The sequence below is a fragment of the Paramormyrops kingsleyae genome, chromosome 2 (genome assembly GCF_048594095.1).
Source record: "Paramormyrops kingsleyae isolate MSU_618 chromosome 2, PKINGS_0.4, whole genome shotgun sequence".
Taxonomy (NCBI): Eukaryota; Metazoa; Chordata; class Actinopteri; order Osteoglossiformes; family Mormyridae; genus Paramormyrops; species Paramormyrops kingsleyae.
The window spans coordinates 27,334,480-27,347,692 of NC_132798.1; the positions used below are offsets into that span (position 1 = coordinate 27,334,480).

The 13,213-nt window shown below is 43.7% G+C and overlaps 1 protein-coding gene across 4 annotated transcripts in view; it reads left to right on the plus strand.

The window, feature by feature from the left end:
* The window catches only part of msh3 (mutS homolog 3 (E. coli)), a 78,842-nt gene extending 65,774 nt beyond the window's left edge, over positions 1-13,068 (plus strand). For 2 of the 4 annotated variants that reach the window (XM_023824059.2, XM_023824061.2), the window contains 4 exons: positions 5,445-5,631; positions 8,447-8,573; positions 9,121-9,289; positions 12,450-13,068. In XM_023824059.2, the coding sequence (XP_023679827.2) occupies positions 5,445-5,631; positions 8,447-8,573; positions 9,121-9,289; positions 12,450-12,528 (562 nt within the window). In that variant the 3' untranslated portion in view covers positions 12,529-13,068. The other 2 variants (XR_011989235.1, XM_023824060.2) reach the window with 2 other exon arrangements.
* The last annotated feature ends 145 nt before the right edge of the window (positions 13,069-13,213 follow it).

Here is a 13,213-nt window from a genome sequence, read left to right on the forward strand (position 1 = left end):
TGTTATTTTGCATGGACTACCCAATCACCAGTGATTCTTATATTTTTAATTTTAAAATGAAAGTAATGAAACATTAAACTTTTTTGGTATTTTGCTACTACTTCATGGTTTGTGAGCGGAGTGGAGGCTCTGAGGCTCGGGATCTGTGCCGGGAATTATAAGGTTGCTGGTTTGAATCCCATGAATGACTGGAGTGATTCTACTCCATTGGGCCCTTGAGCAAAGCCCTTAACCTGCAATTGCTTCATTCTGGGTATGATGTTAACCTACATCCAGTCCTGCAAGCAGGTCCTCCAACTTTCAGAGAAAAATTTGGGGGTTGGTGGCAGGATTGGCACTCCAGCCACTGGAAAAAAACTTCACATTGTTCCATTCCACTCGAACTAGTGTGGTGCTGAGGTATCGCCCGCTGCACTCGGGTTCTCATCTCTGAGGCAGTCTGTCGTGTGGTGGGTGCAGCAATGCGCTATTTCAGCAGACGCCCATTACCTCCACTTTTGGTGGGTTGGACCAGGTCTAGCGATTGGCTAATTCAGCGCGACTGCTTGGGATGACTCGCAAAGGTCTGAACAGGGGGTACCTTCTAAAGGCAGCAAAGGGGCTAGCATTATAAAGAGCAATCTGCTGTAGTGTTTGAAACGTGGGGACAAAAAAAAAAAAACATTTTCCAAAGCTCAAACTATTTGTTGCATGACTACTAATTCACAAAATAGCTTTCTTTTCTTTTCTGTAGGAACTGAAAATACAACTTCAGGTTATTCACTGAAAAGTTGTCATTTGATTCTAAAAGAGATTAAAAGAACCATTGACATGCTGACTTGGTATTCACTGTGTTTGTGTGGGTTACGCCATCACATTGGTCTCATGTAACTTTGTATAATTTTTGCAGTGAGTGGAATGACTGGGAAATAGGTATCCCCTTTTAGGATTAAAGAAATTAAATTAGTGTTTATGATAGTGTTACTCTTCATCTGGGCTGCGTTCAAATGGGTGTGAATTATTTTCTGATTACAATTCTATCTGTAGCTGAATATACCCAATGTCAAATCTGGGGTGAACTGTGTTCTTCTGTTGATGCTAACCACAATACAGCATTTGCCCTGTCATTCTGATTTAATTTATTTTCTGGCAACAGCTATCAGGAAACAACAGTTTATGCAGTAATACAGAAGCTGTGGTTCAATCTTTCTGCCTTCCTGCTAGAATCGAAACTGTCACCAATTAAATGTTATACCCACCTTCTTGTTATAACAGCAAAGCAAAACTCTTGTGAATTATCTCAGTTTGTTAACACTTAAAAAAAGGCCACCTTTAAAATCTAGAGGCTGTTCTGTACATTACCAAGTATGATTTTTTTTGCCCCCTGTGAAAATGTGGTTAATATGCTCTATGTTCCCTGGTTCCTTATGCATCTGTTGCAAAGCTGTCATTTTTGCAATGATCTGTCAGTCTTTCTGTCACGACATTTTTATTGTGATTGAGACATCTGATAGTCAGCTATTAACTAGCACATTTTCATGTATATGTTTGATATCGATCTTGGAGTATTAGATGAAATTGGAAGTTACATGCAGTGTCATAGACGTTATAAACATAGCATTGTGACTGAGCCATACGGTGAGATTATGGCTTCTGTTCCCTCAGGGCTCCTCAGACCCCAGTTCCTGTGTGTATGCATGCAGGTACCTGCTCTACCCTCCCACTTTAGTTTTGCTATTTAATTACTGCTTTAATTTAGCTATTTTGTCATCATTTCCCCATGTTTTGAAGCTGTATTTCATGGAAATTAACATGAAGTTAAGGAATTGTACTATTAGTTTAAAAAGTTAAGCTCAAATGAAATTCATGGAAATAAATGTATCCTCCTGCTCCTTGTCGTGTTTTTATAGGATGTGGTAGTAGTCTATTCCCTTCCCTTTTCATTAATAGCATGGAGTTTTTATTGGAATTGCATTGTTATGTGATGGTAAACATATTTGAACAAGATCATAATGAATAAGAATTCAAGCTCTTCATTGTCACTTCAGACCTTTTCATTAGACTGATTTGCTGATCATTTATATATGGATTGTAGTTATTAATTTCAATTCATTAATGTTAATTGCACTACTTATGTTCAGAATATTACAATCCTTTGATTTTCACTGCAAGTGTACACACACCTAACAGATTAATGTCTTACATCTAATACAAATTACAAACATTATCACCATGTAGAATTTTACAAGTTGCTGAGATTCTTTGCATAACCTTCTATGACTACAATAAGTCTTTATTTTAGCTTGAATTCAAGTTAATTGAAATTGTGGACTTTAGTAGAACAAAATGAGCCTTGGGCTGTATTTATCAAACCGTCTGTCCTCTCATCTCCCTGCTCGAAAGTGCCTGCACTCTCACACATGTAGCTGGTCTCCCTGCTCGAAAGTGCCTGCACTGTCACACATGTAGCTGGTCTCCCTGCTCGAAAGTGCCTGCACTCTCACACATGTAGCTGGTCTCCCTGCTCGAAAGTGCCTGCACTCTCACACATGTAGCTGGTCTCCCTGCTCGAAAGTGCCTGCACTCTCACACATGTAGCTGGTCTCCCTGCTCGAAAGTGCCTCCACTCTCACACATGTAGCTGGTCTCCCTGCTCGAAAGTGCCTGCACTCTCACACATGTAGCTGGTCTCCCTGCTCGAAAGTGCCTGCACTCTCACACATGTAGCTGGTCTCCCTGCTCGAAAGTGCCTGCACTCTCACACATGTAGCTGGTCTCCCTGCTCGAAAGTGCCTGCACTCTCACACATGTAGCTGGTCTCCCTGCTCGAAAGTGCCTGCACTCTCACACATGTAGCTGGTCTCCCTGCTCGAAAGTGCCTGCACTCTCACACATGTAGCTCGTCTCCCTGCTCGAAAGTGCCTGCACTCTCACACATGTAGCTCGTCTCCCTGCTCGAAAGTGCCTGCACTCTCACACATGTAGCTGGTCTCCCTGCTCGAAAGTGCCTGCACTCTCACACATGTAGCTCGTCTCCCTGCTCGAAAGTGCCTGCACTCTCACACATGTAGCTCGTCTCCCTGCTCGAAAGTGCCTCCACTCTCACACATGTAGCTCGTCTCCCTGCTCGAAAGTGCCTGCACTGTCACACATGTAGATGTCAGGCCCACCTTGCTCATCAGTTGATAAAGCTAATAAACAAGATGATAATAACTTATCCTGTCTCAAGATTAATCTAAAATTAATTTGTTTCTTATATTACTTAATGTTCATTATCATCTGCATATTGTTTTACTTTCAAAAGACTTGACAGAATCTTTCAGCCTTTTATGCAGTGGTAGTCATTTAACTGTAAGTAGTATGGTATGTATTGTATTGTATTGTATACACTGCATGATACCAGATATGATTAAAAAGATTGCGGTAAATATCGTTGCACTGTTGTTCTATTAGACCTTCTTGTTCTTTGTCTATTGGAGGCAGTGGTGCTTATTATTTAGGAAACAGTTGTTGAGGATCTAGCTACCATTTAATCACTGCACCACATGGTTTAATAAAGTTATTTTTTTCTCGCTGTCTTTTGCCATGCTCATCTTTTTTATCAGAATACTGAAAATCAGTATTACAGTAACTATACTATTTTGTATATACTGTAGGTGTATTTATGGTAACTCAGAAGTTCGTCTCTACTTGAAGCTGTATCATCTTTTTTTTTTTAATGTTTTTGTGAGATATTCATTCGCTGGATCATATTAGTGTTGAGAAGTAAATTTTCTGAGAAGCTGATTCAGAGAGTGGGTGTTCCTTGGGATTATTTAAAACCAGTGTGGGAGTATAGAAAGAGTATACCCTACCTCCACTCTTCTTGCAATTTTAAAAAACTGCCTTCAGAGACCCAAAATACTGCTGCCCTTACTAAATTAAAACTGGGGATATTAGTCAAGAGATGGGTTCTTGATAATTTATGTGGCTCTTCTTTATCTGCTTCTTAATCTTCAGTGTAGCCTAACTTTACCTACTGTTATGTTTGCCTTTGAATGAGGTCGTGAAAACTGCAAACTGATAGAGAAATAATGTCCCACATGATGCCATGGTCCTGTATGCCTTTATCAGAGGTCATTCCCTCGGAAACCGTCACCTTTAGTATAGCAGTCAAGAGTTTGAGTCTCAGTATAGGTTCTCCCCAGGAAGTGTTAAGAAACAAAATATGGCAGCCTTTCATGTGGGAATTAAAGCTACTCATATGATCCAGTTTATGTCAAAGCAGCCACACATCTGGTCATGTCCATGTGTGAGCTCTAAGTTTTTTGGGTTTTTTTTTAAATCCCTTGGCACTCCAGCCACTGGAAAAAAACTTCACATTGTTCCATTCCACTCGAACTAGTGTGGTGCTGAGGTATCGCCCGCTGCCCGCTGCACTCGGGTTCTCATCTCTGAGGCAGATGACACTGAAATAAAGGTAGCTGATTACGAGAAAGATCTCGGTATGTATGTTGATGCTTCCATGTCCCACTCTCGCCAATGTGGGGAAGCAATAAAAAAGGCGAACAGAATGTTGGGTTATATCTCTAGATGTGTGGAGTTTAAGTCAAGGGAGGTGATGTTACACTTATATAATTCCTTGGTAAGACCCCACCTAGAATACTGTGTGCAGGTTTGGTCACCATACCTCAAGAAGGACATTGCTGCCTTAGAAAAGGTGCAACGAAGAGCTACGAGAATGATTCCTGGTCTTAGAGGAATGTCTTACGAGGAGAGGTTAGCGGAACTGAATCTGTTCAGCCTTGAGCAAAGGAGACTAAGGGGGGATATGATTCAGGTCTATAAGATTCTAACGGGTCTGGATGCTGTTCAGCCAAATGACTATTTCAATATTAGTCTAAATACTAGAACTCGTGGCCATAAGTGGAAATTAGCGGGAGAACATTTTAAAACAAATTTGAGGAAGCACTTCTTTACACAGCGTGTAGTCAGAGTATGGAATAGTCTTCCTGCTATTGTAGTGGAAGCTAAAACTATGGGTTCCTTTAAATCAGAGCTAGATAAGATTTTAACAACTCTGAGATATTAGCTAAGTTCTCCCCAAACGAGCTTGATGGGCCGAATGGCCTCCTCTCGTTTGTAAATTTCTTATGTTCTTATGTTCTTATGTTCTTATGTTCTTTGTTCTCCATGTTGGGATTATAGAATTGATTGAGATGCTATTGTGTTTATAATTACTAACAATCTGCAGGACACCATCTGATACAGATCCGAGAACAGGTTCTGGGTAATGAATTTCATTGTCACCTACTGATGCGTCTTAATATGTTAATTACAACACATTGTAGCTTGTTCAGTGTTCTTTGTTTGTTATCCAGTGCAATTAAATGCACATGGTAATTGTATGTGATGGTACTTGTTCTGTGGTGTGTTTCGTTGTTGAGCGCATTGACTCTCTATCCTTTTGTTGCTTTTGTTGGTAGGATGGGTGCCTCAGACAACATATCTCGGGGTAGGAGCACATTCATGGAGGAGCTGCTGGAGTCTTCGGAGATCATGGCTCGGGCCACGCCAAAGTCCTTGGTCATCCTGGATGAGTTGGGGCGAGGCACCAGCACCCATGACGGCATTGCCATTGCCTATGCTGCCCTGGAGTTCTTCATTAGGGATGTGAGTCCTGGACACCAATAAAGTCTGTCAACCAAGCGAGATTGAGCCCAGGGGCCTTGTGACCGGTGACATAGTATCATCCACTTTCAGATGGGCAGTCAACTCCTAAATTAGATTTAAGCCTGCTGAGCTAACATGGATTTGTTTGTATGTATGCAGCTGCGAGCGGATCACCAACATGGTGGACCACTTCATCTTATTGGTGATGCCAGGCTTTTTATTATTGTCACTATTTTTATTCATTTTGCTAAGCTGATTTGTGAACAGTATAATAGCACAATATGTCTCTCATAGTCTTGATGTCATCATAGCACCAACGTTAGTGGGATAGCCCATCAATAAAGCAGCTACAAATTCCTACAATTGGCGCTATAGTTTATGTAGGCCTGTGAGGGGGAAACAACACAAGGCAGGAGCCACTTGAGGTCAGAATCCTGTTACAGTGTGTACTCTAGGGGCTATTGCACGCTATTGCACGTCTCCGTAGCGACTGCTGCCTTTGGTCTTGCCGGCAGTGCTGCACGCCTGCACCGCGAGCTTTGCCACCTGAGGGAGAACATCGCTGGACGTCCATGGGGGACCTCGTTTGCAGTCAGAACGCCCACATAGCTGGGTTGTTTTTTTAGAGTGTCGTCAGGTCCCCGGGTGCTGATTACTGCTTGGGTGTAGGGTGGGTCTACACAGAAGGCCCCCTGGCACATCTCCACGTGGGGGCCCTCTGAACCGCGGGCTAATTAGTGCACTCTGGTGAGATTCACCATCCATGGTACGAGAAGACCAGGCCTGTCAGCTGAATATTTCCCAGCGTACAGAAGCACAGAGAAAAAGAATTATCGCACAACAGAGAATTAGAAGAGAGCAGAGTCAGGGCGTAATATCTAAACTAAGCAGAAGTGTACTTTGTGTCCAATTGAATAGGTTCATTGGTACCCATATTGTTTTTGTGCTTGCATTTCCATGGAAGCATTTAACAGATGAATATTTTATTCGAATGAAAAACATAGCAGTGTATTTAAGAGATTCTCCTCTAATTCACCAAAAATATCTTGATCAAATTAAATTTCATTAACCTATTATTAGCTATTTTCAGAGTAACCTATTTTATCCTGACACTAGCCACACAAAACGGATGAATGTAAAGGTATTGAAATGTACATTTACTGTGCAATACTGTCTTATAATCCATCCTGGAGCAGAATTTGTTGGTCAACATTTTGCTACAATTGTCCTTATATTATTTGATCTATAAATATTCATATAGCATAACTCTGCCATTGTTGACAGCCTTGATGTGTGGCTGTCTATGCCTATAGGTTAGGAGGGAGATGCTTGTTGCCATAGTGAAGCGCTTAGGATGCATTTGCAGCATTGAACTCGCTGGTGCTTTGATGACAAGCTTCCTGTTGCTGTCTGCAGATCCCGGTGCTTCTGAACGGCCTCAGAAATACACACATTGCAGACACTGTACTTTGCTTTCCTGCAGTGTTGTAAAAAGATTAAATGATTGTGTTTTGTATTCTGACTATACCACCGGGCACATTATCGTAGCGTGTCGCTTCTGATCTGCATACTCATTTTCATTCGCTTAAATTGTTCTGTCTTCCTTTGCTGGCCATCTTCAGATAGATGAGTCACACATGAAATGATTTCCCCTATCACCTGGCTAGCTTCCCGTCACTGAACCTGTGGGCACGCTTAGCCTCTTAGCGAGTCTGGCCTTGCTAAGCTTCTTGGCTCTCAGCTTCGTCAATTACCAGATAAACGCACTGCTTTTTAAACCATCATTACACCACTCAGCCACCTTCAGGATTTGCTTCACAGTGGCTTAAGAACTGAATTTGCATTCTAATACAGGGAAGAAGGATGTGTTTGCAAACAGGAAAAGGTCTGCCTAAATGAACAGGTGCAAATTTAGCCTGTGAGAGAAATAAACAATGTGAAAACAATTTATCACATATTAGTAACTTGGAATATAATGTGTGAATGAAGTTTTGGCTATTGGGGCTTCGCATGTTGTTGCTTGTTTGGGTTTTGAAAGATAAAGCTGAGACTGTAATATGGTTCCTTGTTGTCTGGTGTGTATATAGTTCCTGCATGTGCAAATATGTAGATATACGGTTGCCTTGGTGGTTCCTGTTCATCCTCGCCAGTTTGTTAATCCCTGTCTTTGTTGAATTAAACGTGTTTTTCAGCATTTGACTGCAGTAAATATTTAACTTAGCAGCTCAGACAGAGTATTACTTCAGGAAACAACCTTTGGGATATTGAAGTGCATGCTACTCCACATTTGCCATTGCATATGCTGCCCTGAAGTTCTTCATTAGGCATATGAGTGCTGGATACCAGTAAAGTCCGTCAACTAAGAGAGACTGAGTCCAGGAGCCTTGTGACCAGTAAAATCGCATCATCCACTTTCAGATTGCAAAAGAGGAACTGCAACAGCAACACATTTGTTTGTTAATTGCCCTTGAAAAAGTTTTAAAACTCTCATGATGCTCCATTTCTCATAATTTTGCAGCGCAGGACCAAATTAAGTTGCTTCAAAATAATAATGACTGTGATTTCTAATGATGATTAATAAGGCTTGCTCCACGTCAGAGGTAATTAAGTGTTGCTGTATCTTAAGTCGAGCCATAAAAACATACAGCTCTAAATTTAAAATTTAACTGTATATTTTCTTAAAAATAAAAATCAAGTATTTTAAAATTAAAGTGAGGCTGATTTTTTTAATGTAATTTTTTGTTGTTGTTTGTTTGCTTGTTTATCTATCCTGAGCCATGATACCATGATCTCCTTTCCATATCTGGCCAAACAGGTGAAGTCTCTGACGCTCTTCGTAACCCACTATCTCCCGCTGTGTGAGCTTGAGAAAACCTTTCCGCCGCATGTTGGTAATTACCACATGGCCTTCCTGTTGAACGAGCCGGATGAACACGATGATCGTAAGACTTTTATCCAAGTTGTGTAGTTGTGACGTAGTGCTAGAAAACTGTGCTGACTTCTTGGAATTAATGCCTTGCCCTAGTACTGTTCCAAAACAACATTTTGTCATAATCGACCAAAGAATGCTTCAGTAAAAAGCCATTCTCTCATCCATTGTGTGTTTCCTCACTCCTATGGTGTGCGGAGGAGTTATGGGCTGAAACGCTTTTCATGTAGTTCTGGGGAAGTTCCTTCTCGTGGTCGGGTTTATTAACTTGACAAGTTGTGAGCCAGGAGTATCGTGTGAATTGTTGATCTGAGGGTACATTTTTGCCTTTATGAAGTTGCAATTTGGCTCAACGTGTAAGGTCGATGTGAGTGCCATCTTAGTGAATGTTTTTGACTAAATTCGATTTTCATTATTATTATTATTATTGTTGTAATTTTCTTAGTGTGTTATTCAGTGAATTTCTTTATAATATGTCCTACAAGGGGATAAAACCTATGAATGAATGCATATTAGGTAAATCTGTACAGGTGTTAATATATGCTCCCCCCCGCCCCCAGTTCAGGAGGTGCAGCCGGAGTTCATCACGTTCCTCTACCAGCTGACCGAGGGTGCAGCCGCTAGGAGCTACGGGCTTAACGTGGCCCGGCTGGCTGAGATCCCCGATTCCATCCTCAGAACTGCTGCACTCAAGTCCAAGGAGCTGGAGGTTGCTGTCAATGCCAGGAGGTAGCCAGCCACACCGTGCCGGTCTGCAATACGGACAGTTTGCCAGGAAGTAGCCAGCCACACCGTGCCGGTCTGCAATACGGACAGTTTGCCAGGAAGTAGCCAGCCACACCGTGCCGGTCTGCAATACGGACAGTTTGCCAGGAGGTAGCCAGCCACACCGTGCCGGTCCGCAATATGGACAGTTTGCCAGGAAGTAGCCAGCCACACCGTGCCGGTCTGCTTTCCCTTACGGACAGTTTGCCAGGAGGTAGCCAGCCACACCGTGCCGGTCCGCAATACGGACAGTTTGCCAGGAGGTAGCCAGCCACACCGTGCCGGTCCGCTTTCCCTTACGGACAGTTTGCCAGGAGGTAGCCAGCCACACCGTGCCGGTCCGCAATACGGACAGTTTGCCAGGAAGTAGCCAGCCACACCGTGCCGGTCCGCTTTCCCTTACGGACAGTTTGCCAGGAGGTAGCCAGCCACACCGTGCCGGTCCGCTTTCCCTTACGGACAGTTTGCCAGGAAGTAGCCAGCCACACCGTGCCGGTCCGCTTTCCCTTACGGACAGTTTGCCAGGAAGTAGCCAGCCACACCGTGCCGGTCTGCAATACGGACAGTTTGCCAGGAAGTAGCCAGCCACACCGTGCCGGTCTGCAATACGGACAGTTTGCCAGGAAGTAGCCAGCCACACCGTGCCGGTCTGCAATACGGACAGTTTGCCAGGAAGTAGCCAGCCACACCGTGCCGGTCTGCAATACGGACAGTTTGCCAGGAAGTAGCCAGCCACACCGTGCCGGTCTGCAATACGGACAGTTTGCCCGGAAGTAGCCAGCCACACCGTGCCGGTCTGCAATACGGACAGTTTGCCAGGAGGTAGCCAGCCACACCGTGCCGGTCCGCAATACGGACAGTTTGCCAGGAAGTAGCCAGCCACACCGTGCCGGTCTGCAATACGGACAGTTTGCCAGGAAGTAGCCAGCCACACCGTGCCGGTCCGCTTTCCCTTACGGACAGTTTGCCAGGAGGTAGCCAGCCACACCGTGCCGGTCCGCTTTCCCTTACGGACAGTTTGCCAGGAAGTAGCCAGCCACACCGTGCCGGTCCGCTTTCCCTTACGGACAGTTTGCCAGGAAGTAGCCAGCCACACCGTGCCGGTCCGCTTTCCCTTACGGACAGTTTGCCAGGAGGTAGCCAGCCACACCGTGCCGGTCCGCTTTCCCTTACGGACAGTTTGCCAGGAGGTAGCCAGCCACACCGTGCCGGTCCGCTTTCCCTTACGGACAGTTTGCCAGGAGGTAGCCAGCCACACCGTGCCGGTCCGCAATACGGACAGTTTGCCAGGAGGTAGCCAGCCACACCGTGCCGGTCTGCAATACGGACAGTTTGCCAGGAGGTAGCCAGCCACACCGTGCCGGTCCGCAATACGGACAGTTTGCCAGGAGGTAGCCAGCCACACCGTGCCGGTCTGCAATACGGACAGTTTGCCAGGAAGTAGCCAGCCACACCGTGCCGGTCCGCTTTCCCTTACGGACAGTTTGCCAGGAAGTAGCCAGCCACACCGTGCCGGTCCGCTTTCCCTTACGGACAGTTTGCCAGGAAGTAGCCAGCCACACCGTGCCGGTCCGCTTTCCCTTACGGACAGTTTGCCAGGAAGTAGCCAGCCACACCGTGCCGGTCCGCTTTCCCTTACGGACAGTTTGCCAGGAGGTAGCCAGCCACACCGTGCCGGTCCGCTTTCCCTTACGGACAGTTTGCCAGGAGGTAGCCAGCCACACCGTGCCGGTCCGCTTTCCCTTACGGACAGTTTGCCAGGAGGTAGCCAGCCACACCGTGCCGGTCCGCAATACGGACAGTTTGCCAAGAAGTAGCCAGCCACACCGTGCCGGTCCGCTTTCCCTTACGGACAGTTTGCCAGGAAGTAGCCAGCCACACCGTGCCGGTCCGCTTTCCCTTACGGACAGTTTGCCAGGAAGTAGCCAGCCACACCGTGCCGGTCCGCTTTCCCTTACGGACAGTTTGCCAGGAAGTAGCCAGCCACACCGTGCCGGTCCGCTTTCCCTTACGGACAGTTTGCCAGGAAGTAGCCAGCCACACCGTGCCGGTCCGCTTTCCCTTACGGACAGTTTGCCAGGAAGTAGCCAGCCACACCGTGCCGGTCCGCTTTCCCTTACGGACAACTCACAGCACAGGGACAGCACCAGGAGAGTCTTTTTTGGGGCTCTTTAATTGTTAACTTTATGCTTGATGCTTAAGAAATGGACTCTGTCGCTGATACTCTATCACTTTGTATAATCTACATGGTCTGACTTTGCATTTCCATTTTATAGTCAACCTTCAGTATCCCACAATCATTTTGGTAAAATGGAAAGTAGTTCAAAATAAAACATACATCATGAAGAATGTATTGTGATATTTGTATCTTTTGCCATCTTTTAATGAAAAAATTTAATTATATATTTAATAATATGCTTTCAGGTGTGATAAAGCCTGGAAGTCATTATTATTATCATTAAATTTATAATTTTTATCATTAATAATAATAATAATAATTATTATTATTATTATCGTTATTGTTATTATTGATGATAATAATAATAACAACAATAATAATAATTATGACAATAATAATAATAATTGCTTTATCACACCTGACAGTATGCATCTTTTGTCACAAAATAATGACGACTGTTAATTACGCTCCATGGATACTCAGGACTTTTCTGTTATATTGGAATTTTAAGAGCTATTTCCCTAGAGCTGTACTAATCTCACTTACATCGGGATTTCTTGTGGGAGCGGAGTGCTGCCTCAGGCGCTGCCCCCTCATATAAATCTATGCTTTATTAAATGTTTGTCTGGGTCTTTTGGTTGTCTCTCCAGTGTTATTGATGTTATCAATGCTTGTTTGGTAGATGCTCGGAAAGCACATAAATCGCTTCCATAGCAAACGGCTTTGTCCTCCCATTACACTTTTACACTCTAAGGTAGAGGTGACTGTGACTGTGTTTTACTGTCTTACCAGTATGTGTCTTCAGTATTTTCTGTATGTTTGTGTTGTGTCTATCTATCATGTTCTTGTTTCCACACATTGCTTATTTTTTGTCTACTAATTATGTCTATGACAGGTTTGTACAAAGGAATGCAAATTTACTTTTGTGTGTTTCTTTTTTTCCAGAAATATCAAGCTTTTCACTGACGCCTGGGAAATTAAAGATAAGAAGAGCTTGATGGACTGGATGCAGTTGCATTCCTGAATTCCACCTAACAGATCACAACTCACAAGAGGTCAAACCTATACACAGAAGAATGCAATTTAGGTTGACGGGTTGCTGAATAGACAAAAAATATGATATTTAGAAAATCTTGTTGTTTTTAGGGCTAAGCTTCCCCATGTTGTGGCCATGTATTGAAATTTTCTGCAATAATGTATAGAATATTAACTGTAAAAACTGACATGGATATTACGGCAACAGACAGAAAATAATTAATTGTAGATTTAAAAATATAATTGTAGTCATTTTCTAGACGGTGACTTTGTGGCTCAAAAAGGACCTTTTAATTTTGTTTTTGGAGGTCCTAATCTGTTACGATTACTCAGACAAATCAGGGTCATGTTTACGAATCACCAGATTCCTTCCAAGTTCCTCAGGAAACATGAAGCACTGATGACAGATTGAAAACGTTCAAGAGTGTGTTGAATTTTGCAGGAAAATGCCATGTCGATGATGTAGAACAGTGAAAATAGGTAAACAGTGTTGAGGATGTCATTTTATTAATAAATTGTTTGAATAATACATGCATTAGTTGGGCTTTTGTTTATATCTTGCGGTCTTGTATTGAAAACATGCTTATCATGCTGGTCACAGGAGGGTGGGGGCCACCTTTCTGTCAGCCAAGCGCTTCTGCTGAGATTGAGTTTCGGTTCACGGCTGTTTGTGA